This window comes from Primulina huaijiensis, chromosome 15 (assembly GCF_012295235.1).
Source record: "Primulina huaijiensis isolate GDHJ02 chromosome 15, ASM1229523v2, whole genome shotgun sequence".
In the NCBI taxonomy this organism is placed as follows: Eukaryota; Viridiplantae; Streptophyta; class Magnoliopsida; order Lamiales; family Gesneriaceae; genus Primulina; species Primulina huaijiensis.
The window spans coordinates 10,229,126-10,256,742 of NC_133320.1; the positions used below are offsets into that span (position 1 = coordinate 10,229,126).

Genomic DNA, 27,617 nt, shown 5'->3' on the forward strand with positions numbered 1-27,617 from the left:
TTGTATTATGCTTGGGTATTGTAAATATTTGAAACATGTCCTGTTTATAAATAAAACTGACTATTTATCCTCTGACATAAATATATGATATAAATATAGTGCAAGATATGTTCATATTTTATATTTATGTGTTTAGAATGACGTCTTCACAAAATAGTACTCAAGCCAGAATCGGACAAGACATTTCCCCTCAAGATGACCACAACTTGGCAACTGGTGGAAATTCCAGAACCGCTCAACACAATCCCCCCCAAGAACAAAACATACAAAATATGTTTGAAATAATGCATCAATTTGTTCAGTTTTGTCAGCAAAATCAACCACGACCTCGTGATCAAGCTCAAGAACATTACATTGAGACAAATGATCGAGCTCTTGAGAGATTTTTGAGATTCAAACCGCCAAAGTTTGAAGGCAAACCAGATGCGTATCAAGCAGAGTCTTGGCTAAGCAAAATCAACAAAATATTCTCCATTCTTAATTATTCTGAAGAACAAAAGGTGAAATTTCCACTTACTTATTTGAAGAAGCAGCTCATAACTGGTGGCGGACGGTGGAACATAAGTGGACAAAAAATCACACCCCAAAAACGTAGGACAATTTTCTGCAAGAATTTGAAGGTAAATATATAACTCAAGTTATATTAAACACTCGAGAACATGAATTTATGGATTTAGTCCAAGGTGACATGACTGTAGCTCAATATGAGGCAGAATTCCACCGTCTTATACATTATGCACCACACTACATGGAAGATGAGGTAAGAAAAAGGAAAAAATTTGTTCACGGATTAAATCTAGATATTCGTTGGACAACATTGTCCACAGAAGTTGCAAGTTATGTTTCTGCTGTGAATCAAGCTCTACGAGTGGAAGAAGATATCAAGGCACTTCTTAAAAAAAGGAAGAAGAAAAGAAAATCAGGAAGCCCAACCTTTTTGAGGATAATAGCCGGAAGAGAAAATTTGAAAAGAAACACAACCAGTCAGGCAAGGAGAAGCTGTCAAAGGAAAAGTTCCAAGAAACAACAACAAAAACTGTGGATATTGTGGATTACCAAATCATGAAGAAGAAAAGTGCTGGAGAAAAGGTGAGAAATGTCTTATTTGCGGAAGTGAGCATCACCGTATTCAAGATTGTCCAAAAAGAACGCAGAAGACTCAACCCACAGCAAAGCCAAATATACCTGCTCGAGCCTATGCCCTCTTAGGAAACAAAGAAGAGGAAGTTGACCCAACTGCAGTCGTAGAAAGTACTGTTACCATATTATCCAGTTCTGCAAAAACATTATTTGATCTAGGAGCTACTCATTCTTTTGTCTCAAAAGTTTTTATACGTAAATTACCACTGTTATCGGAGCAGTTACCATATAGCTTCGAAATTTGCTCACCTTTAGGGACAACGATGATTACTGACATCATTTACAAAAACTGTCCCTTAAACTTCTAAGAAAAAGAATATCTAGCAGATTTGGTTGAATTACCTATCAAGAACTTTGATATTATTCTTGGAATGGACTGGTTATTTAGACACCAAGCCCAGCTCAATTGATACACGAAAGAAGTTTATCTTCAAACTTCTCATCCAATCATTTCCAAAGCTAACCATACCATGGGAATAGTATCAACAGCAGAAGCTAGGGCAATAATAAAAGACAACGGACAAGGATTTCTAGCTTATTTGATAAATAAGCCAAAAGATCAACTCAAGATCTCAGAAATCTCAGTTGTACACGAATTTCCAGAAATTTTTCCTGAAGAGATCAATACTTTACCTCCTCAGAGAGATGTAGAATTTTCCATTGATCTAATACCTGGAGAACAACCCAGATCTAAAACTCCATACCGAATGGCACCTTCAGAGTTAAAATAATTAAAAATTCAATTACAAGAGCTCATGGACAATAAATATGTCCGGCCTAGTACATCTCCATGGGGTGCTCCTGTATTATTTGTCAAAAAGAAAGATGGAACTCTAAGGATGTGCATTGATTACCGAGAACTGAACAATGTTACCATCAAGAACAAATATCCTCTACCGCATATCGAAGAATTGTTTGATGTCTTACAAGGATCTCAAGTATATTCAAAACTTGATTTGCGACAAGGATATTACCAATTGAGAACTAAGGAGGATGACATCTCCAAAACGGCTTTTAATACCCGTTATGGACAATATGAGTTTGTGGTAATGCCATTCGGATTAACCAACGCTCCTGCAACTTTCATGGATATGATGCATCGAATATTTCAATCATTCTTGGACAAATTCGTTGTCATATTCATAGATGACATTTTGATATTTTCAAGAAGTCATGAGGAACATGCTCAACATTTACGATTGATTCTCAAAACATTGAAAGAACATCAATTGTATGCCAAATTCAGTAAGTGTGAATTTTAGCTATAAAAAGTGTCATTTCTTGGCCACTTTATCTCTAAGAAAGGACTGGAAGTTGTGAGGGCCCGTGCACTTAATTAATATTTAATTATCAAACAACAAGGATTAATTGGTGTAAACAGCGAAAACGAGTTTAAAAACGTTCATTAGGGCCTACAGAAATTTCGGCATGACCTCCCCGTAAGTAGGACATCCCAAAAATCTCAAAACACAACAACAATAATATACGCTCGAAAATAATATCAAATTCACAATCAACCACACAAACATCCTACAGCCCCGATCGAGCTCGAAACCTTCCGATTCGTGGCAGGAAAGACTCTAATAGAAGGGAGGAAAAAAAGTTGCTAAGCTACTGCACTACTCTCCGACCACTGGCGGCGCTACGCGAGGGCTGCAGAAACAGGAGAGAAGCGACGAGTTGCAAGGCTGAGGGGAAGAGCTTCTGGATTTTGAGCGTACTGATTTCTATCAAATGGGTTTGGGTATTTAAAATTAAATGGTAATGGGCTGGGCCTAGTTTAGGTATTGGACCTCACATTCTCCCCCATTAATGAAAGATTTCGTCCTCGAAATCTAACAAACACAACACTGATATCCACAACATTACGTCTGATAATACATAGGAAATTCAAAATACATCGCGTAATTCATTACATTCTCAAACAAATGAGGCCATTCTTGTCGCATCTTTGCCTCTAATTCCCATGTAGATTTTTCTCTTCCATGCCTACTCCATTGTACCAAAACTAGTGGAATCGTCTTGCTCTTGAGCTGTCTTTCCTTGCGGTCCAAAATTTGCACAGGATGTTCAACATAGCTAAGAGAACTGTCTAACTCCACATCCTCGACATTCAAGATATGAGACGGATCTGGCTCATACTTCCGCAACATAGATACATGAAACACATTATGTATCAAAGACAAACTCTGCGGCAAATCCAAACGATAAGCCAATGTGCCAATCCTCTCAACAATCATATATGGACCAACAGAACGCGGAGCTAACTTCCCTTTATGTCCAAATCTCATAGTACCCCGAAATGGTGATACTTTCAAGAAAACATAATCGCCCACTTGGAACTCTAAAGGTCTACGCCTTTTATTAGCATAACTGGCTTGACGATCCTGGGCTGCTTTCATCCTTTTTCTGATCAATTCAACTTTATCTTTCATCTCTTGAATAAATTCTTGTTTTGACATCTGTCTTTCTCCTACATCTTCCCAACATATCGGCGATCTGCACTTTCTTCCATACAAAGCTTCAAATGGTGCCATACCGATTGTTGCCTGAAAACTATTATTGTAAGAGAATTCAACCAAAGATAATGATTCTTGCCAACCACCTTTGAAATCCATCACTACTGCTCGTAACATATCCTCGAGAGTCTAGATGGTTCTTTCTGACTGACCATCTGTCTGTGGGTGATAGGCGGTGCTCATAGCCAACTTTGAACCCAAAGCTGATTGCAAACTTCCCCAAAATTTCGAAGCAAACCTTGGATCACGATCGGATACTATGGTTATTGGCACACCATGCAATCTCACTATATGATCAATGTACAGTTTCGCCATTTTCATATAAGTACATGTACGATCATACGGAATAAAATGAGCTGATTTAGACAATCTATCAACAATCACCCAAATCGCATCACAACCACGATTAGAACGAGGTAGATGTGTCACAAAATCCATAGCAATATGCTCCCAGTTCCACTGCGGCACTTCAAGACTATGTAACATTCCACCAGGTCTCATTCTCTCGGCTTTAACCTGTTGATACGTTAAACATTTAACCACAAAATGAGAAATATCTTTCTTCATACCTTCCCACCAGTAATGAGCTCTTAAGGTATAATACATCTTTCGAATTCATGGATGAATACTGTGTCGACTACAATGTGCTTCCCGTAGTATAGCTTCTTTCAGATCTAACAAATTAAGAACCACAAGTCTACCATTAAAGCGCAGATTACCAACTGAGGCAACACTAAACTTTTCTGTCTGACCTGTTCGAGAAAATTCTTTTAATCTATGAATGTGCGGATCGGTCTTCTGTGCTGCTTTGATTCTGGACAAAATCTGTGGCTCAACTTGAATAGATGATACTACAAAGTAGTCTCCACTGATCTGATAAGTCCATCCTAAAGTTCCCAAGTGCTCGTGAACTTTAGAGATAGTCAAAGATGTCAACATAGCATTCTGAACTTTTCTGCTGAGGGCATCTGCAACAAGATTCATTCGCCCTGGTTTATACTGAATCTCACAATCAAAGTCTTTGAGCAACTCCATCCATCGACGTTGTCTCATGTTCAAGTCAGGCTGTGAGAAAAGATATTTAAGACTCTTGTGATCCGAATAAATCACAAACTGCTCACCGTACAGATAATGACGCCATAACTTCAATAAAAACACAATAGCAGCCAACTCTAAGTCATGAACTGGATATCGGGTCTCATGCGGTTTCAACTGACGAGAAGCATATGCAATCACTCGCCCATTTTGCATTAAAACACAACCAAGGCCATTTAGAGATGCATCTGAACAAACAACATATCCTCCTGAGCCTGATGGCAAAGCTAGCACTGTAGCTGTTGTCAACTTTTCCTTCAAAGTCTGAAAACTTGACTCACATTCATCAGTTCAGACAAAATGTCGATCTTTTTGCGTTAATTGGGTCATAGGCCTTGCTATAATAGAAAATCCTTCAATAAAACGCCTATAATATCCTGCCAAGCCCAAAAAGCTGCGAATATCGGAAATATTCGTCGGTGTTAGCCAATTGATAACAGCTTCCACTTTACTAGGATCCACTGATACTCCTTGAGCTGATATAACATGACCTAGAAATACTACTCTGTCCAGCCAGAATTCACATTTAGAAAATTTTTCATACAATTGCGCTGCTCTGAGTGTTTGGAGGACCAACCTTAAATGTTTTCGATGCTCCTTCTTTGTCTTTGAATAAATCAGAATGTCATCTATGAAGACAATAACAACTCTGTCTATAAATTCTCGAAAAACGCGAGTCATCAAATCCATAAAAACCGCTGGTGCATTAGTCAATCCGAAAGGCATAACAAAAAATTCATAATGTCCATAACGTGTTCAAAATGCTGTCATCGGAACATCTTCCTCTCGAACCCTAAGTCGATGATATCCAGAACGAAGATCGATCTTTGAATACACTGATGTACCCTGCAATTGATCAAACAAGTCAACGATACGTGGCAGAGGATACTTATTCTTCACAGTAGCTTTGTTCAACTGTCTGTAATCAATGCACATTCTCATCGTTCCGTCTTTCTTCTTTACAAACAATACCGGAGCTCCCGAAGGTGACATACTTGGTCTAATATAGCCTTTTTCCAGTAAGTCCTGTAATTGCTCTTTGAGTTCTTTCAATTGCGCTGGAGCCAAACGATATGGTGCTCTCGAAATAGGATTTGTCCCGGACACCAACTCAATGCTAAAATCGATTTCCCTCTGGGGTGGAAATCCAGGAATCTCATCGGGAAATACATCAGGGAATTCCTTGACAACAGGAATATCTGATACTTCAAATCTTTTTCCCTGAGTCGCATCAACTGCATAGATCATGAATCCTTCATTTCCTGCTGACAAGATTCTAAACATTTCCATTGCTGACACTAATGGAATACGTGAATGCGAATCACTACCGTAAAAATTTCATTTACTGCCATAATACGGTCTAAATCTGACAACTCCATGGAAACAATCAACGGTAGCTCGATAATTTGACAGAGTATCCATTCCCAGAATACAGTCGAAGTCAGACATATCTAGCTTGATTAGATTAGTTATCATAATGAAAGAGGATCAGTTACGGTGACCGGAAGCGCAACGGAAGTTTAAAATGTTTATTTTTCATAAAAAATTTTCGGCCACCTTGATTTAATGTGTAGGAAATACAAAACAACAAAATGTCATACATAGTGTGTTTAGAAAAATACCTATCAACCTCTTGAGGTTGATAATGGCTCCAACTAAGGTGTAAACACCTTAGCTCTTGTATGACAAGAACTTCTACAAGCTTCCAAAGAGCACTCCTTGCTCTAAAATAAAGCCCACCACCAACTAGGTAGATCCCCTCATATTGTTGCACTAGAAAAATATGAGGATTTTTCTTTGAGAAGTGAGTGTTTTCTCCAACCATTGAAGAACAAAAAAAATGGAGAGAAAGAATATTATTTTTGGCCACTATTCATGCTAGGAGAGAAAGAGAGACATTTTTTTGGTTGTGGGAAAAGTAAAAGTAAAAAAGTTGCATGCCAAGCCTTGATTATACAAAAAGTTGTCTCCCAACCTTTCACCTCCCATGCATGCAAATCTTATTTGATTTTTAACAATTAAAAATCCATGGACTTAATTTAATTATCTCAAACATATTTGAGACTAATTAAACATTACTTGAATTTACTCAAGTCCACTAGTTTAAATAATTTATTTAAATTGAGCTCTACAAGACTCAATATTATTTAATCAATTCAACCTTTGAATTAATTTAATTATTTGGACTCTACTAGGTCCACTAGTGATTAATTAATTCAACACTTGAATTAATTTAATTTAGTCCATAATAATATTTATGAAAATCACAATTTTCAAATACATTATTTATTTGGCCAACTTTTAATTTAAGAACACATTCATAAATTAAAATTACATTTCTCTCATAGAAGTCATACTTCTATTTTTTTTATGCTTATAAACTCATTTATAAGCCGTTCAACACATTGAACTATTTTACTTCTCAACGGGATCTAGAAAGCTAGTACTTGTGTGGCCCTCAATGGTTCACTGATACAACTAGCCGTGGGTTCACATCTACATGTGATTCGGACTAAACATGTCCTTATACGAGCATACCCCAATTGCTCCATTCTTAATTATCAACTCCTTGATAAAAAAAAACGTCAGAACTCAAGTCTGATAGTACCCAACCAATCATGTTAAACGCCTAGCAGCATCGCTTACATGATTCCCTAGGTATCAAATGATAGTGCCTGCAAGAACCATTCTATTATGGTTAGCGTACAGTACGGTCCCTTCAACTCATATATCCCGACCGATTCGACAACTATTGGTATATCGAGAGTTGTCAATGAATCGATGCTATGTGTCATGTCGTAGTAGCATCGATGGTGTAATCTATGAAACCCCTTTCATAATTGCCACCATACTCTGATCAGAGATTTCAAACTACATAGACCTGAAAACCACATAGGATATCCATACCCGTAGGTAAGCGGTGAATCCCCGACTACAATGCATCGACTCCTATATGTTTCGACAGAACACCCACCCTTGCCACCTGATGACCCCATGAGAGTCGGTAAACAAGTCAAAGTGTAATTCTAGCACATAGAGTCTCAATGTTGTCCCGGGTCATAAGGACTAATGGTGTAAAACCATAAACTAGGACGTTTCCACTCGACAAGTGAAAACCACTTGGAAAGTCCTTCATGGAGGGTTGTTCAGTGCACTCTACCAGGAGCACCTATCTACATGCTCGGACATCACAATGTCCCCTACCAATGAAACATGGTACTCACATCGCAGATACTAGTCTCAAGCTCGAGTGGCCTATATCTTTCTTAGCGGCGGCTGAATCAACTAGGAACCGTTTAGAATATACAGTATTCCAAATATGAGTTTCATGATACTCATCATATGAGCATCTCATCTTCTTTCTACTATTTGTATATTCAAGGGCTTTATCTATGCAACTAACATGGGTATATAGATAAAGATGTGCCAAAACAATAATTTCAAATATTATTAAAATAAAGATTGCTTATACATAGAGTTTCATTGTGAACACTCGGCCAACACTTGGCTCGACGTGCACCTACTCTAACACATAATATTATCATCGACTCTAATCACACACTTCAGAATTATCTCATGGGACATCAAACATACATCGGCAGGTGTAGAGACTGACACAGTATCTATCAACGGAGTAGTAGCAATCTCATGCTTATCAACAAATACAACAGATACAAATGAATGAGATGCTCCTGTGTCTATCAGTATACGCGCAGGATGATAAAAAATAAGACAGATACCTGCAATAACTCCGCCCTGTGAGTCTTGAACTTGATCCTGAGTTAGAGGATGAACTTGAGCCTGTTGTGGCCCTGGAAAACGCTGCGGAACAGAACCTCTAGGCTGAGGATAGCTAGACTGCTGAAAAGACTGAGTCGGAACAAAAGGTCTAGTTGTTGATAATCTAAAACCCTGACCAAACTGAGGTTGCTAAAATTGTTGTCTTGCTGCATTCGGACATACTCTAGCATAATGTCCAACTTGCCCACAGATATTACAAGATCCATGAACTCCCGTACACTGAGTACTGATATGCTTACCACCACAACGATCACAAAATACTCCACCTGGTGACCCAACTGAACCTCCACGCTGACTGCCGGAACTAGAAGAACTACTACGACTCTGTTTCTTGAACTGTTTTCCTTTGGCCTTAAAGTGTTGCTGCTTTGGTTGCTGATAAGACTGCGAAGGCTGATACGGCAGTAAAGGACGGTATAGTGGTGCACCAACTGGCATCGGCACATTGCCTCCGAAACTCTGAGGAAAACCTGGTTGAACTGACTGTGGTTCTGCCAAAAGTAGACTTGCCTCCACATTCTTGGCTTTCTCTACAGCATCGGCATAATTAACAGGTGCTCCAGCAACTACTAAAGTGCAAATGGTTCGATTCAATCCTTGCATAAAATGCGATAGCTTGTTCCGATCACTGCTAGCAACATGAGGAACATAGGCAAGAAGTGCTGAGAATTGAGAGGCATACTCCACTACAGTCATGTTACCTTGAGTCAATCTATTAAATTCAGCTTCCTTGGCCGAATAATACGAAGGCGGTGAATATTCTCGAGCAAACTGTGCGCAAAATACATCCCAAGTAACTCTTTCACCTGATTCCTTCAGAGCTTCCTCGGTAGTTTCCCACCATAACTGAGCTCGGTCTTTTAATTGACAAATAGCCAACTTAAGTTGCAAATCAGGAGTGTACTCCAACATATTAAACAAACGCTTCATACTTTTTAACCATGCTACAGCTTTCTCACCATCTTCATTCCCAAAGAATCGAGGAGGACGCATGTTCTGAAATCGGGATATCACTAGTTCCATTTCACCCATTCCTCTAGTTAACTGATCCACTTCATGCTCAACGTTAACATTTCGTGCTTCACCGCGAGGACGACGACCTCGTCTTCCCCATTCAGTCTCGTTAAGTCCTCTCACATTAGGAGCTTCAGATTCCTAAACAACTTCTTTTCCTTTTCTCCCTTTACGTCCAGGTGCCATCTACAAGACACAAGGATTTAATCCAATGGCAGAAACAAAATAATCGGTCTACTATAAGAGCATAAACTTAAACTAATACGCTCTAGTCATGCTGATACAATGAATTCAAAACATAGAAACAATTAAGAGCAAATAATCAAACACATGCACAATCATTTCATTTGTGCCTAAACTCGAGTGTCCTAGACTCTAATTCGAGCATATCCCAGTTACGCTCTGATACCAAACTGTGAGGGCCCGTGCACTTAATTAATATTTAATTATCAAACAACAAGGATTAATTGTTGTAAATAGCGAAAACGAGTTTAAAAACGTTCATTAGGGCCTACAGAAATTTCGGCATGACCTCCCCGTAAGTAGGACATCCCAAAAATCTCAAAGCACAACAACAATAATATACGCTCGAAAATAACATCAAGTTCACAATCAACCACACAAACATCCTACAGCCGCACTGGCCAGGACTAGACACGACATACAACAATTAAAATCCCAAACAACATGAAAATATCACCATACAGCTACACAGGGCATCTCCTTGGCAAATGTATCAAACCAGCATAATATATATAAATATCTGGGAACTCTGACACAACCGACTGACTACTGGGTACCACTCGCTGACGCTCCACCAGACGCGTCAAATCCCCTGGAATGACCTGCTATGGCATCAAAAACAACCACAACATAAAAAGAAAACAGGGGTCGGACCCCAGTACGACAAACCAGTAAAATCACGACGTATATAAAAGACATGTAATAATACCAAGTAAATGCAATGATATGCGATGCATGAATGGTAACAATGGAATAACGGATACCAAATGGAGTCCAAACGAATAGCATCATCAACAGTAACAGTGGCCACCCGTGCCAGGAATGCAGCATCAAATCGCCGCTCGTCCATGCACGTAGCATCGGGAATGCGAGTAGCTAAGTCGCTCGTCCCTAGCTGTCATCTGGGAATGTGGCTAATCCTAACCCACTCGTCCCTCTGATGACTCAATATATCTCAACAGAATCAACATAAATCGTCGTCGAAGGAGTCAAGGCTCAATGTGTTACGTAAATATAATTTATGCATGAATGCATCAGAATAAACATTCAAAGCACGTAATAGCAAACAACATTCACCGAATATTCTTACACGCCAATATAAGCGTCATAATGATATAGGTTTGAGCGTACCTCAATTACAACTTACAATACCACGGTAAATTCTTAAGGACTTCCTGATGAACTCGTCCAACGATAAAACCTACATTATAAATTCACTATACACTTCAATACAACGCATTCCAACTGACTAAACATTTTATATCGGCTCGGTAAAAATTAAATTTCCGGGCAGCCTATATAAACCTTATACAATCTGAATTCAAGCTTAATACCTCAATAAACGAAACTAGAAGGCACAACGGTAATTTCGCAAAGATGGTCGCCGGAAAATGTCGCCGGAAACACTGTTCACGATCTGAAACCTAGCTGGAAATCAGCTGGAAACAAGGGAAAAGCTTAATTTTCCACTACACAAACTAATCCACCAAAACACAACTAAGAATTGAAGCCAAAAATCTTACCTAGAACCGAATCGAAACTCACGCACAGTTAATGGAAATCAATCCGATCGAGCTCGAAACCTTCCGATTTGTGGCAGGAAAGACTCTAATAGAAGGGAGGAAAAAAAGTTACTAAGCTACTACACTACTCTCCGACCACTGGCGGCGCTACGCGAGGGCTGCAGAAACAGGAGAGAAGCGACGAGTTGCAAGGCTGGGGGGAAGAGCTTCTGGATTTTGAGCGTACTAATTTCTATCAAATGGGTTTGGGTATTTAAAATTAAATTGTAATGGGCTGGGCCTAGTTTAGGTATTGGGCCTCACAGAAGTAGATCCTGCAAAAATAGAAGCCATATCTCGCTGGAAACAACCAATCAACATCACAGAAATTAGAAGTTTTCTCGGCCTAGCAGGATACTATCGAAGATTTATTAAAGATTTTGCGAAAATTGCTGTTCCCCTAACACAGCTGACTCGCAAAGACAACCCTTTCTTGTGGAATGATGAGTGTGAAAATTTTTTTTTTGCAAATTAAAAGAAATTCTTACCAGTGCACCTGTATTAGCTTTACCAGAAGGAACAAAAAGATTTTTGGTTTACACAGATGCCTCAAAAGAAGGCTTTGGATGTGTATTGATGCGAAACGATAAAGTTATTGCATATGCATCTAGAAAATTAAAGAATCACGAGTTAAATTATCCCACTCATGATCTTGAATTAGGAGCAATATTGTTTGCATTATCAAAATGGAGACACTACTTGTACGGTTCCACTTTTGATATTTATACAGACCACAAAAGCTTGAAGTATTTATTTACTCAAAAAGAGCTGAACATGAGGCAAAGAAGATGGATTGAATTTTTTGAAGATTACGATTGTTCCATTCTTTACCAATCAGGTAAAGCTAATGTAATGGCTGATGCTTTAAGTAGAAAGATTTGCATGGCTTGTTTGGAAAGGAAAGAAGTAAGAGAATGGGTACACATCCATTCACGAGGGCACTTGGCCGGATTGAGAATCGAACCTGAATTTCAAACCAGAATTAAGCAAAATCAAGAATTGGACCAAGAAACTTCAAAACTCCGTACTTATACGAATTTCTTCACCAATTCACAAGGAATACTTTTCTACCATGACCGTATTTGTGTGCCTAGCTCAATGGAAAAGGAAATAATGGAAAAATCACATCAGTCTCGGATCAGCATACATCCAGGAGGATATAAGATGTACCAAGAGATTTTAAAGCACTTCTGGTGGAAAGGAATGAAACGAGATATCGCAGATTTTATTTCACAATGCCTATCTTGCCAAATGATAAAGGCTGAACATCAAAGACCAGCAGGTTTTTTGCAACCACTTCCTATACCAGAATGAAAATGGGATCAAATAACTATGGACTTTGTGACCGGATTACCCCAGCTCCCAGGAGGTTTTAATAGCATATGGGTAATCGTTGATCACTTGACCAAGTCAGCACATTTCATACCCATCAGTCACAAATATGGGGTGGAAAAACTGGCTGAACTATATCTGAAGGAAATTATACGGCTACATGGTATCCTCACTACAATCGTATCTGATAGAGATCCGAAGTTTACGTCAAGATTATGGAAAAAACTTCAGGAATGCCTTAGTGCAAAATTAAATTTAGCACAGCAGCACATCCGCAAACTGATGGTCAGTCTGAACGAACCATTCAAATATTGGAAGACATGCTTCGCGCATGTGTGCTGGATTTTGGGGCAAACTGGGAAAACATTTGCCTATAGTTGAATTTTCATACAACAATAGTTATCAATCCTCAATAAAAATGGCACAATATGAATCATTATATGGAAGAAAATGTCTCTCTCCTCTTAACTGGGATATGGATGAATTGAGAGGCACAAAGAATGGACAAGAACGAGCAATTAGGCCTGACATTACACAAGAAGCTATCGACAAAATACAACATATCAGGCAACGAATACAAATAGCTCAAAGTCGACAGAAGAGTTATGCAGATAAGAGGCGGAAAGATTTGAAATTTGAAGTCGGGATTACGTATTACTAAAAGTATCACCAAGAAAAGGAATCAAGCGTACTGGAAAGAAGGGAAAGTTGCATCCTCGATTTGTTGGACCCTTTGAAGTAATAAAACGAATAGGCACTGTGGCTTATCGTCTATCTCCACCCGAAAATATCTCTAGTATACATAACGTATTCCACGTATCACAATTAAGGAAATGCAAAGTAGACTCATCCCAATTGATTGACCACCAACAGATAGATCTATAAGAAAATCTAACATATGAAGAACAACCTGTGAAGATTTTGGACCAAAGAATAAAGGAAATTCATGGTCGACCAATTCAGATGATAAAAGTCTTATGGAAAAACCATAACATTGAAGAAGCAACGTGAGAAACAGAGAAAGATATGAGATGTCAATATCCTCATTTATTCCAGCAACTCCTAAATCTGGGGACCAGATTTTTTAAAGAAGGGGATATTGTGACACCCTAAAAACAAAGGTGCATAAATGCATTTTTATTAATATAAAATTTACTATTTTCATTTTTAAAATTTTATCACATTATTTTTCGTTACAAATTTTATTTGTCCAAAGTATCTAGAAATACATTAAAATACATCACAATACACTTAAAAATTTATCAAGCACTATGAGATTCCCATTCCAAAATCAAATACCCAAAATATAATAAAATATAATAAAGCTAAATATATATGTTAAGTAATTAAGTACAATAATTATTAAGTTCAATGCAAAATAAATTATAATTAGGTTTAATACATAATTAGATACAAGAATATAATAATATTAAGTTTGGATAAACATAACATTTTTTAAATAAATAAAAATAATAATAATAAAAATCAATTTAGATAAGTATGAGGCACAGCTATATATAGCTGAACTTCTTTCCCAAATCACTAACCAACCGAGAGAGAGAGCCGAGAAGAAGGAAAGAAAGGAAGAGGGAAGGAGAAGAAAAGGGGGAAAAAAAAAAGAAGAGAAGAAAAATCTATACCTCTTTCCAAAAAATTCCGATAAATCACCAAATATTCACCTCATATCGTAAAGCAATATAGCACTAGAGGTGACGTAAAAAGATCGAGCAAAAAACCAGAAAATCAAACAAAGACATTCCGAGAAACGGTATCGGAATTCCATTTCAAGCAAGGTAATCTCCCCTCATTTTTCTTATAGCTACACACCAAAATAGAGGTTGACTTGAACACAAAATTTGTACCTCTTGTTGCATAGATAAGGTACATACCGTCTGTCATCCCAAAATATTGCCAGAACTAACATTTTTGGAATGTCGGAGTACCTTAGTTCACCATAGGACGATATTTAAATCTGGTATTGATCGGTTAGGAATTTGAAAAAACTTTCAACATAAGACTTAAAGATCTTAAAAAGTTACATATTCTAGAAAAAAACCGGCCATGCGTGGCTGCCGGAAGGCGCCTCACGCGTCGGAACCGTCGGCGCGTGTACTGCACGCGCCGCCGTATCGCCGGTTTTCCGGCGCCCGAACTTTCTTGGTGTTATTTCCGAAATTTTAGCTAACTTTCGTAATGTTTGGAGATATCTTCTAATTAATATGAATTTTTCAAACTTAAGTAAAATCAACCGGGTTGAATTTTGAACAAAAAATAATCTGGAAATGATCAGCTAGTTACTTAAAAAACTCAAACATATAAATATCATTCATAATATATTATTAGGACTTGCTCCAGCAACTCGGATTATTAATCAAGCCTAAACTGTAAGTTATCAGGTGAGGAAATTACTATTCATTCTTCTATTAAAGCCTTTGGCATTTGGCCTGCAAATTTCAATAGCATTTATTTAATGTTCAAATATCATTCACAGTTCATTTCGATTACTGATATATTTTTCTTGCATATTTATGAATGGATTGATATACCGTAAATGAATAGAGTCATGGACAACGGATTTCGATCCGGAAATTGAGTCCACTGGACAACGTGGCTTCGGCCCGGAAAATGAGTCCAATGAACAACGGGTCAAAAGTCCCGGTTATATGGTTCATCTGAACATCACGCACCGAATATTTCGGTCCGGAGAATGGTTCACTCGGCTCGTAAAAAGTGCTCAATTAGAGCCACCAATGTTAATTTATGAAATTTTCATTTATCTATTATTCCATTATACAACATTCATAACATCTAAAGTGTTATGCCCATTACTTCATGCATAATTATAATAAAGCGCTATTTTAATTTATTTAAAAGCTATTTACTAATTTAAACTCAATAAGTCCTCAATGACTTAACCCTCTGTTTCTTTTCGTCTATTGTAATTTCCAGACACAGGAAACCCAGAATTGGAACAGGAGGAAAATAACTGAAGCTGAAATAAGAGCATTTGAAAGTTGGGATGATCTGTGTATAAATAAATGTTAAGCTTTCGCTGTAAAATAATTGTACATATTTGAAATAAGAAGGTAAATGTTTGTATATAATCTTTTAATGATAGTAGAAAATATTTAAATTTTTATCTACAATATTTTTTTTTATAATAATAATGGTAAAAATAAATATAGCAGTTCAATAAAGAAAGATTGTAGAAAATGTGGCACTTAGTAAGGGAATAATTATGAATTCCTAAACCGGGCGCCACAGATGCAGTTTTTGTTGTCAGCTGATGGACGGAAAATCAAGGTTTCCGATCCCAAAAAGGAACTGAAGCCAGAAATCCAACTTCTGGCTGATATTGTGGCGAAGGGAGTACTGGCTAAGGCTGGTTCTTTTGCTGCCTCACTCTTGAGAAATTTCAAGTTATGACTGTGATAATGGGTGAACTGAAGGTGAATTGGTGGCATATCACATTCAGCATTCTGCGAAACATGCTCCAATCAACCAAGCAATCAAAGGGGTATGATGTTCAGATCAGTAACTTTCTGAAGGCCAAGAACTTAGTGGATGACCCTGCTGAAAGATCATCCAAGTTTAAAGTCTTCAACGCTAAAAATATTTTGCCGCCAAAGACTAAACTGGAAATCTCTCCTGATCAGTTTGTGAAGATCAAAAAGGAGATTGGGACGCAGCAGGCTACTCCCAAGTCAGTTAAGAAGACCAAGACTCTGGCCCAACTAAAGAAGACCAAGAGAAAGTTGATCGTCAGTGAATCTGACTCAGAGAAAACACTATCTCCTAAGATTTCCGAGAAACCAAGGACCCAGAAGACCAAACCGATAGCTACGTTGGAATCCATTCCAACTGAAAGGCTGAAACCATCGGATGTTCAAAAGCCTATCCTGGCTATTCCTCTGAAAGCCATTCCAGCTGAAGTTTCAGCAAAAGATCAGTTGCCTCAATCAACTGATCCATCCAAAAAAGTCATCACCTCAGCTAGTGAAAAGAAGGAGTCAGCTAGGGCCAAAGCCTCTCTGATCAATTTCAATCGCCCTACCATCTTTGCTCCTGCTCGACCCAAAGGAATCACGATTCGGGAACTGGTCGAGACTACTCATTCTGGACTCAACATTCCGTACATTCTCACTGATGAGAAAGGCAACGGTAAGATGCTTGAAGAACCCAGGCCATCAAATGAAATTTAAACCCACATTGACCTCATTTGGGAACAGGTCAACGCATTTGCTGCGTCCAAACTGAAAACTTACGATGCTTGGAATATGTACAGAACTCACATCTTTGCTAAACAGTTGAAGAGGAAGTCTCATCTGAAAAAATTTATCAAGTTAGAAGCAATCGTTTTAAGAATAGTCAAAGCTGCTACTATTGTGCAGGCATTGGAAAGAAAAACTTATTTCTTTGATATAATGAGAGCCAAGATGTTTGCTCAACTGATTCAGAAGTTGAAGGCAAACTTCATTCCTACAAATCCAACTGCTTACAATGATCGAGCTATGCTTACTCAATTGGACGCAGACCTCACCTCTTTGTATTTTCAGATATGGTTTTGGGAACATGATCTGGATTTAGTTAATCATAAAGAGGCTTCAGAAGAAGAAGAAGATGAACCCTCATCACCAAATAAAGAGCCATCTCCGGAACAGGCTGTGCCACAATCCTCTGCTGCTGATCATCACATGTATTCAGAAGCTGACTTGACACTCGCTAATATTAATGAAATCATTCAGTCAGTGGTACAAGAATCTCAAACAGATGAACCTATTTCTAAATCATTTGATCACTCAACTGATCAAGCACTCAAGAGGCTCCTATCTTAACTGAAGAACCAGTTCAGTCTATTGTCTCTGCTGAACCAGATGATCAAATTGTTGTGTCAGATCAGTCACCGGATCAAGAAATTGCTGAAAATGTGGAGGCTCAATTGCTCATTTTTGAAAATTTTCCAACTGATGAGCCAGCCCTAGTTTTCAGCTGATTATCAAACAAAAGCACCAGTTCATGATCCTCCAACTGAAAATCCCGCAGATTTTCATATTCAGCAAGATAGTTCATTTGCTACTCAGGATCAGTCTTCACCTCCTCAGGATCAAGTAGAAGTCACTGAAACAGATGTTCTAGAACAGACTATTGCTGAAAAGGTAGTATCTGACAAGACCTTGGTGGTATTTGATCAAGTCTAAAAGGAACAGGAACCTGGAACGTCTGGACAGTCACCTTCTCATTCATCCACGAATCTTGACTTAGTTCTTGAAGAAATTCAGGATATTCAGAATAACATGAATAAAATGATTACTGCCATCTCCAAGATTCAGCATACTCAACTAGCTCACACTCTGAAGCTGGAACATTCAGAAGTATTCAACTCAGAGAAATTGAAACAAATTCAAGCCACTGTGACCTCTCTCTCTTTTGTAGTGGACGAAATCAAAAAGAACAGAGGTATAGCTGAAATTCTTTCCCTGACTCAAGATGCAATCGGCAAGAGAGTTGAATTCGTGGAGACATCTGTTTCCAGAAAGATAGACTTGCTGCAAACTACTATTCTTAATGCAGCCTCAGACGTAGCCACCTCTGTTACGCTTTTATCAGTTGATGTTCGGGGATTATCTGTCAGAATAATGGCGTTTGACAAAAAAAGGGAAAAGACCTAAGCTATAACCCACCCAAAAGAAGTCTCACAGAAGAATTTCTATCAGTTGATGGATTCGTTTTCTTGAAGATTATTTTATTCTTTCATTCTTTGTACAAATTTGTACACTGAGAGAATTTTATAAACTTCGAAGATTATTTTATCTACAAAGATTTCAATTGATCAGTTATTATTTGCTTCGTTTTGTCGAACACCTAAAAGGGGGAAATTGTTGGAAACTAAGTTTTGGCGTTTGACAAATTTCGAACCAACTGATTATGCAAATAACTGAACACGAGAAAACTGAACTGCACGACTGAATCCAGCAACTGAATGCGCATCTAACTATCAGCAGCTGTATTCCCTACCAGCTATCGCTTGGCAGCTGATTCTTCAGCTGAACACGTCATCAGTTATCAACAACCAACAGTAGTACACTGCAGACTGTTACTTAGTGGAACGCCGCATTTCAGAGATCACAGTGTACGGGTGTCAGAGGAATTTTGACGTGGCAATCAACGTATATAAAGTTCAAATTTGTTTAAAGTTACCGTTGAAGATGGAAGCCTATAAATAGGTGAAGAAAGCAGTTGAGAAAAAACCACGAAACAATTTCAACGCAACTATTCTATTCAAGTTGTTACGCTGCTAAAATCACTACGCAAATCAAAAGCTCACACTTATTAATTTTATCCGTAGAATTCAAGGCTACATTCTCGAGCTTATTAGCACGTTGTAATCTTTGCTAGATTCTTTAAGTTGTGCTAAGATCAGTCACGAACTGTAGAAGCTTTTTGTAACTAAGAGTTTCAGTATTGGCAGTGATAAGTCCAAACTGAAGTGGGTCAGTACAACTATTGTATTCGATCAAACTCTTTTAGGGAAATCCTATCTTCGTGATAGAAGGGGTGACGTAGGAGTTATTCTATTCTCCGAACATCTAGAAACAAACCGTGTGCATTTTATTTCAGTTATCATTTTACTTCAGTTATCCTATCCTCAATCAGTTTACTTCCGCAACTGTTTTTCAGTTAAAATGATTGTTATCGATTGACGAGATACCGAGTGTCAGTTTGTCACTAAACTAAACTCAAATTTCGAAAAAAACATATAATCCGTGAGTGTTTATTCAACCCCCCTTCTAAACACTTATTACTTTCTAACCAATCCTTACAGATATCCATCCCCGAAGGTAAGCGGTGAATCCTCGACTACATCGACTCCCATATGTTTCGACGGAACACCCAACCTTGCCACCTGATGATCCCATGAGAGTCGGTAAACAAGTCAAAGTACAATGCTAGCATATAGAATATCAATGTTGTCCCGGGTCATAAGGACTAATGGTGTACAACCATAAACTACGACGTTTCCACTCGATAAGTGAGAACAACTTGGAAAGTCTTTTATGGAGGGTTGTTCTGTGCACTCTACAAGGAGGACCTATCTGCATGCTTGGACATCACAATGTCCCTTACCAATGAAACATGGTACTCTCATCGCAAATATTAGTCTCAAACTCGAGCGGCCTTTTTCCTTGTTAGTGGCGGCTGAATCGACTAGAAACTGTTTAGAATATACAGTATTTCAAATATGAGTTTCATGATACTCATCATATGATCAGCTTATATTCTTTCTACTATTTTTATATTCAAGGACTTTATCTATGCAACAAGCATGAGTATACAGATAAAGATGTGTCAAAACAATAATTTCAAGTATTATTAAAATAAAGATTTTTTATACATAGAGTTTCAATGTGAACCCTCAGCCAACACTTGACTCGACGGACACATACTCTAACATACTCTAACATATCTCTACTCCTCAAGTAAATCAGAATATCATCTATAAATACTATGATAAACTAATCAAGATATGGTTGAAATACAAAATTCATTATATCCATGAAAATCGCTGGCGCATTGGTCAACTTGAATGGCATCACCATAAACTCGTATTGCCCATATCAAGTCCTAAAAGTTTTTTATGAACATCTGGCTCCTTTACCTTCAGCTTATGGTATCTCGAACAAAGATCTATCTTTGAGAAAATCGAAGCTCCTTGCAACTGATCAAACAAGTCCTCGATTCTAGGTAAGGAATATTTATTCTTGATGGTGATTCTATACAGCTCTCTGTAGTCACTGCAGAGTCACATACTATCATCCTTCTTCTTCACAAATAATACCGGTGCACCCCACGGAGAATAACTCGAGCGAATAAAACCATTTTCTAGAAAATCTTGAATTTGATCCTTCAGCTCTTTCATCTCGGCTGGTGCTAGACGATAGGGTGCCTTAGAAATTGGCACTGTACCTGACATCAACTCAATGGAAAATTCCACCTCTCGGTCTAGTGGAATGCCAGAAACGTCCGCAAAAAGACGCTAGGAAAGTCTCTGACAACCTAAACATCCTCTAGCTTCTGACTGACCAAAACATGTTCTGACATAACACATGCTAGAAAAGCTTGGCAGCCTCGTCTCATAAGTTTCCTCGCACAGATGCAAAAGATAATGTGCGGCATTAGCTTGTTCCTTGCTGCCTCAAAGACAAGATTTTCCGCCTGGTGTTCGAATAGATACTGACCTCTGCCGAAAATATATCGAAGCTCCATTCAAAGATAGCCAATCCATGCATAGAGTGCTGTCGAATTCAGGCATCGGGAGTACGATGAGATCAGTCCAAACCACATCTTTTTGTAAACGAAGCTCCCGATTTCTTATAATGCTCGATGTAACCATTTGATCACCAGAAGGAATAGAAAATCTAAAGCCCAATTCTCCTCGGGTATAATCTTTAGTCTCTTGACGAACATCTTGGATATGAATGAGTGTGTAACTCCTGAATCCAGCAATGCATAGGTAGCTACACCTAAAATAAATATCCTTTCTGTGACATATATATACCAACAAATCCATTTGAGTCAAAACTTAAAGAATTTCTATCATTAATTACCCAAGATTCTCGAAAATACCCAATTTGCCCAAATAATTTTTAAAATTGCATTTCACCTCCTTAAAATTTCAAAATTCTTTAATTTTGGCCCTTAAGTTTATGAAAATTGCATCTTAGCCCCAAATAATTTCGATTTCACTCAATTCCAGCCCTATCTCCTTCGAATTTATTGCTTCGGTCCTTGAATTCTAGAATTACAAAATAGCCCCTGTTTTATCTAGAATTCGTAAAACAACCCCTGAAATTTCTACACTTTGCAATCTAGTCCTTGAATTTTCGAAATTTCCATATTTCAGCTTAGAATTTTCGGTCATCTCAATTTTAGTCCCTGTACTTCTTAAAAATTACAGTTACCACTTCAAGTCTCAGCCAATTGAAATAAAACCCTTAAACTCTCGATTTTGCATTTTAGACCCTCAATTTTTGAATCTATGCAATATAAGCCCCAAATTCTCGTTTCCTCCATTTTTAGTTACTAAAATTCTTATTTTGATTCAATTCATTCCCTTACATTATTAAAGATCGTATTTTATGCCCAATTTCTATAACTCTCAATGTCATCTCTTAAATCCAACTATAGTAGAGCATGCAACCTATTTTCTTCTAGGTTCTTTAATAGCTCAATCAATTTCATAACCAATTTAACATTTCATGTAACAAAAGCAATATAAAAATGTTAAAAAACTAGGTTACCAGTGATCAAAGTCATGTCTGGCTCTTCCTCAGCCTCCTCAACATGCATAACATATGTCGTACAAGTAGTAGGTCCCTTATTCTTCGGACAATCCGCAACTTTATGGCCCTCATTATTGCAAATGAAGCACTTAAATGATCCCAACATGCATTTACCATAGTGGAAACAGTTGTATTGCTTGAACTGTTGCCTCTCCTCATGTTTTAAGGCACCTGAATTCTGCGGTGGCTTCTGTTGCCCTGATTTCTTCAGCTGTCCTTAGGGCTTTTGATGCCCTTGAGCTTTGGAAGATCCCGTGAACTGTCTCTTATTTGGCTACGAGTTCTGCTGGTGCTGCTGCCTCGTGCACTGAATTTCAAAGTCAATATCTTTCAGGGCTTGATCAGCTTGAAAAGTACAAGCGGTGGCAAATGCATAATCTGTTGGTCGCATCAACATCACCTCACGATGTATAGTAGGTTGAAGGCCATCCAAGAAGTGCCTCATTTTCTCAGCAGCATCTCTAGCAATAAAGGGCACAAACTGACAGCTCCTATCAAACTTCTTAATGAACTCAGCCACAGACATATCTCCCTGCCGGAGACTCATAAAATCTTTCTTCAAGCATTCTCTGACATCAGTAGTAAAATACTTCTCATAGAAGATGATCTTGAATTGCACTCAAGTGAGATTGGTTAGATTGACACCATGCTCGCTCCTTCCCACCGAAGAGAAACAACATCTCGTAGCATATAAGTAGCACACATAACTCGATCAGCATCCCCCATATTCAGATAACGGAAGTGCACCTCAAGGGATCTTATCCAACCATCAGCAACAAATGGGTCGGTGGTGACTGAAAACTCCTTCGGACCAAGCCTACTGAATTGATCATTCATCTCGTGTTGTGGCCTCGGAGCCTGCTGCTCAAAAAAGCTTGTCATACCCTCCAGAACACGTGTAGCAACATCCCCATTGGGAGGTGGGGTGTATTCTCTTGACGGTCCTCATTTGTATCAACTTGCCTCTCGGTATTAAATGTGCATCTAGGAGACATTATATCACATTTGTACAAATTCTAAACGTAACCAACATGCATTTAAATATAAACTTCTAACCATGCAACATATAAAAATCCTTTATCAAGCAACTTAAGCATAAACACCAATTAACTTCGATAAGAATTTAAACATGTAACTTAAGCATATAAACCATGTAAACATGTAGGTACCATCGTTAAAATCATGTAAAACATTTAAACTTACAGACTTGATGCTTGACGACTGAGCTCTCCGAAAATGACGGTGGCACAACCCTTTGCAAGAACGTTGCTCTTAAACCAACTGCAACGTCTACTACTTGTTTTTCTGTAAAATATACAAGAAATTTTTTTTCCTTCCTTTAACACTTTTGGCTTAATATACTTACACATATATATACTTTTGCACTATTAAAATAAACTCACCATCTACTTTCTCATGAATCCAAAATGTCGTGCGAAACATAAATGGTAAACGTCAAACCAAACCTAAAGCTAGAATTTTTCAAAATATCATAAGCATCTCAAATCCTCTTAAAAACCACTCATAAGCATAAAAGTCAAAAATTCTTTAAAGTAATGCAAAATCATAATAGCGGCAAAACTAGCAATGCATAGGTTCTCGGGTTAGTGCACCATCCGTCCAGCCAGTTCAGTCATTCAAAACTCATGTTTCAACAACAAAATCCTCACCTACATCATTAACACCTAGTGAGTCTATTGACTCATCAAGCCTTAGCCATAATAACAAGTAATAAATATACATCCACATGCAATAGTGAAAATACTTCTAATAAAAATATCTTTTCATGAATATGCGTAAACTTAAACATTTTTTTCATCATATACATATACATATACATATACATTTACATATAACTTTTCCCCTTAGATGAATTCAAATCATTAATTGTAACTTTCGTATCAGATGTTTGTCGATTGATCAATCTTACGTATTACCATGGTACCAGACGACGGGGAGATCAGCGACACTCTCGCTTGTCAACAGAGCCTTGGCCTTACATGTCATAGTATCATTTAGTATTCGTATTCATTTTCGTATTAGTCACAATCAAATCACCTCTTTCAATACGTTTTATCATATCCATCGCTTATAAAAGGCCTAAGCTTACACTATGAGTTTTAATTAAAATAAAAAGCCCTAAACCCTACCCCCCAAACCCTCATAACTCACACACACCACACACACAAGCACAAGGACTCTTCCTAGCAGCCTAGACACACTCACACACGAGAAAAGTTGAAGGAGGAGTCACGTTTTCTTGAAGAAAATTCAACAAGTCCCCCTATACGTCGACGTTCTTTGCATCTCAACTGGTTTTCGTGCGTAATAAACGCAAAGGCACATCTTAATCTTCTTTCTAACAACTTTCACAACATATTATGTATTTTGGATTATGTTTGCATGAAGAATATGAGGCACCATTTTTTTTTCTTTTTTATGGCCATATATGCATTAAACTAGAGTTTTTTTTATATTAAAAAAAATCTTCCTAATAGTGCACATAGAGGCTGTCATGGTAGGAGAATTTGAAGGGATGTTTTTCCACATGTTTAAGGACCCTTAGGACCATGTTTCAAGGCTGGACAAAGAGGACAACTAGGTTGAACGAAAATTGTATTTATTTTATTGATGCATGGGATTGTATATGTAATACTTGTTACCATGATTAAGGTTTGCTGAGTCATTAGATTCACTAGGAGTGATCGATGCAGGTGAGAATGATTTTGGTAGAGAACTTGATGTTTGAACTAGTTGGACTGATGATGCACATAACCCGAGGAACTTTGCTAGTTTTTCGCATTATGTTTATGATTTAAGTTTATTTTAAAGATTTATGAATTATGAGGCTTTTGAGAGATTTTTGAGATATTAAGATGTTTATGCTTTATTTTGAAGAATGCTAAATTTAGGTTGGGTTGATGTTTACGATTTTATGTTTTGAATTGTGCGTTTTTGCATTTTCATATATTAGGGTGGTTGGTTTATTTTCAAATGATGCAAAATATTTATATATGTGTGTGTGTGTTCAGCCGAAAGGTTAAGAAAGAAAAAAAATTTAAAGTACATTTTAAAGAAAAACGAAACAGATCAAGATGTGTGGATTTAACTAAACGATCAAGACGAGTAAGATTCGTTCGAAGGAATTTACTAGAAAGACTATCTCTGCTTGAAATCCAAAATAGTTTGGAGCTAGCGTTTTATACGCAAAGGTAACAGTTTAAACATCCTATGGATGGTTTATCATACGACGCTCAAAGGAGCTTTTCGAAAGTCGAAAAAATTTTTAAAACTTACGCTTTTCCTTGGATATGAGAAAACAGTGATCCAAAAAATATATGTTGAACATAAATTCTCTATCTTATCGGGTAAAAGGTTCTGCCTGAACAAATTTTGATCACACGCCTATCCTAAAACAAAGTTATTTTAGATTGAGCAATTGCACAACTCCCACTAATAATACAACTCAAATTTTTTCAATCTTACAAGTGAACTAGAGTGACGAGCCTTAAATTTAGTTAGGCAACTTGAAGTTAAAGGACTGAAAATATCTTTTCAATGGATACAAAAAGTCAAAAATATAGACGACAATTAACATAGAAGAGCGGAATAAAGATTTCAATTCATTTTTCATCCGTGTCATTTGTTTTACTATCACATAACAATCCAAACTTAAAATTTTCACAAAAAAAATTTCTTTATTATACAACCTTGGTTGGTGATTCTACGTATCATCATGGGTGGATTGCTCTCTTGCATGGACAATTACTTATTTGCAACAGTATATAACAAGATGTTGGAAACTTAATTTCGGAGTTTGACAAACCAAGTGTTAATTATTGAGAAACTGATCAAAAAGACTGAATAGAACTGATCTACATTACACAAACTATCGAATGTCTAAACTGAAGATTAGTGCGCAGAAAATCAATGTCAACTGATCTAAGCTAACTGAAGAGTGTAGCGACTCGATGATCAGTTAGAAACTGATCAATTACACTACAATCAGTTGAGAGCTATCTGCTTATCCTATCGGCTAAAAGGGGTACACGTCATCAGTGAAAAGGATGTAGCCCAACCACCGACAGATTTTACAAAGAGCAGCAAGAACGCCGCATTTCAGAAATGCTACAGTATATGACTGTCAGATGAATGTTGACATGGCAAATAACAGAAATAAAGATTCAAATCGCATTCATTGTTACCTTTGGAAGCAAAGCCTATCAATAGTCGAGGAAAGCAGCTGAGAAAATAATTATTTGTTGGAAACTTAATTTCGGTGATTTGACAAACTGAGTACGTATTTATTCGAACTAACTGATCCAGAGAACTGAAGGTAAATGATCATAATACGCGTACTAACTGATTGCCTTAACTGAAGATTAATATGAAGAAAATCTAAGGCAACTGAACAAGCGAGACTAACCTACGCAGAAAATTGACTGATCAGTTGGAAACTGATCAGTTGCTACAAACAGTTGTTAGCTTATCAGCTGTTGCTTATCAGATGATCTCTCAACTGCACACGTCAACAACAAGGACATCCAACCGACAATTGTACAAAACATACTGCAACTTATAGTGGGAGTGCAGCATTTTTAAAAAGCTGTAGTGTACGAATGTCAGAAGAATGTTGACATGGCAAACAACGGATAGAAAAGATTCAAATGTATTAATTATTACCGTTAAAGAGAAGCCTATAAATAGCAGAGAAGAGCAACTGAAAATATCACGAGAATATACGAAGCACACGACTTACATGCTATCACTCTGCTGAAATCAAAGCTCACACTTACTGTTTTATCAAATAGCATTCAGGCTATATTCAGGGCTTCTAGCAAATACTTGCTGTTGTATAATTCGATCTTACAGAGATCAGTTGTGCTAAGTACTTTTGTAAGTCCAGTTGTAAACTATGAACTAAGTTGTAAACTAAGAGTTTCAGTTTGGCATTGGTAAGTCCAATACTGAAGTGGGTCTTTGCAATTCCTTGTATCGATCAAATCCTTTTAGTGAATATCATATCCTTGTGATAGAAAGGGTGACGTAGAAGTGTTTGAAATCTCCGAACATCCATAAAATTCTTGTGTTCCTATTTCAGTTTTATATTCTATCTTTCAGTTGATTTACTTCCGCACAATTTCTTGTTAACCAACTGATATTGGCTGGCGAGATTTCAAAGCTGCAGTTTATCACTAAATTGACTCACTATTCAAAGTAGCTGCGAAAATCTTTAAATGTTTATTCAACCACCCCTTCTAAACACATTTTCATCTACTAACCGATCCTATCAAGTGGTATCAGAGCAGTTGAATATTGTCCCTGAATATTCTTATACACCAAACTGATCACCATGTCTTCATTCAACAAAATTCATATGTTTTCCAGAGAAGATTTTGATGACTGAAAAATCAGAATGCAGGCTCACTTAGCTGCACAAGACGATGACATGTGGTACGTCATCACTGACGGACCCATGAAGATATTGAAAGCCAATACAACTGTTGCCCTAACTGAAGGGGCACCTCAACGCATTGAAAAGCCAAGAGATGAGTGAACAGCTGAAGACA

At 37.6% G+C, this 27,617-nt stretch overlaps 1 protein-coding gene across 1 annotated transcript; it reads right to left on the minus strand.

The window, feature by feature from the left end:
• Positions 1-1,101: 1,101 nt before the first annotated feature.
• Positions 1,102-9,587, minus strand: LOC140959291 (uncharacterized). Its single transcript, XM_073417162.1, has 11 exons — positions 8,718-9,587; positions 8,495-8,624; positions 5,727-6,052; positions 5,547-5,600; positions 4,896-5,018; positions 4,350-4,802; positions 4,120-4,175; positions 3,898-4,029; positions 3,393-3,639; positions 3,057-3,281; positions 1,102-1,236 (listed from the first exon to the last, which is right to left on the minus strand). Exons 1-11 carry the CDS (start codon positions 9,585-9,587, stop codon positions 1,102-1,104), a joined length of 2,751 nt encoding a protein of 916 aa, XP_073273263.1.
• Positions 9,588-27,617: the final 18,030 nt, after the last annotated feature.

Bases quoted from the DNA above. Each gene is read 5' to 3' on its own strand.
- LOC140959291 (XM_073417162.1), bottom strand. From the start codon at position 9,587: ATGGGTGAAATGGAACTAGTGATATCCCGATTTCAGAACATGCGTCCT. The intron at 4,803-4,895 runs GTGATTGCATAT...TTTTTATTGAAG, and splicing joins TTTTAATGCAAAATGGGCGA to TTATGGCGTCATTATCTGTA. The intron at 4,030-4,119 runs GTGGAACTGGGA...GATTGTTGATAG, and splicing joins CATAGTCTTGAAGTGCCGCA to ATTGTCTAAATCAGCTCATT.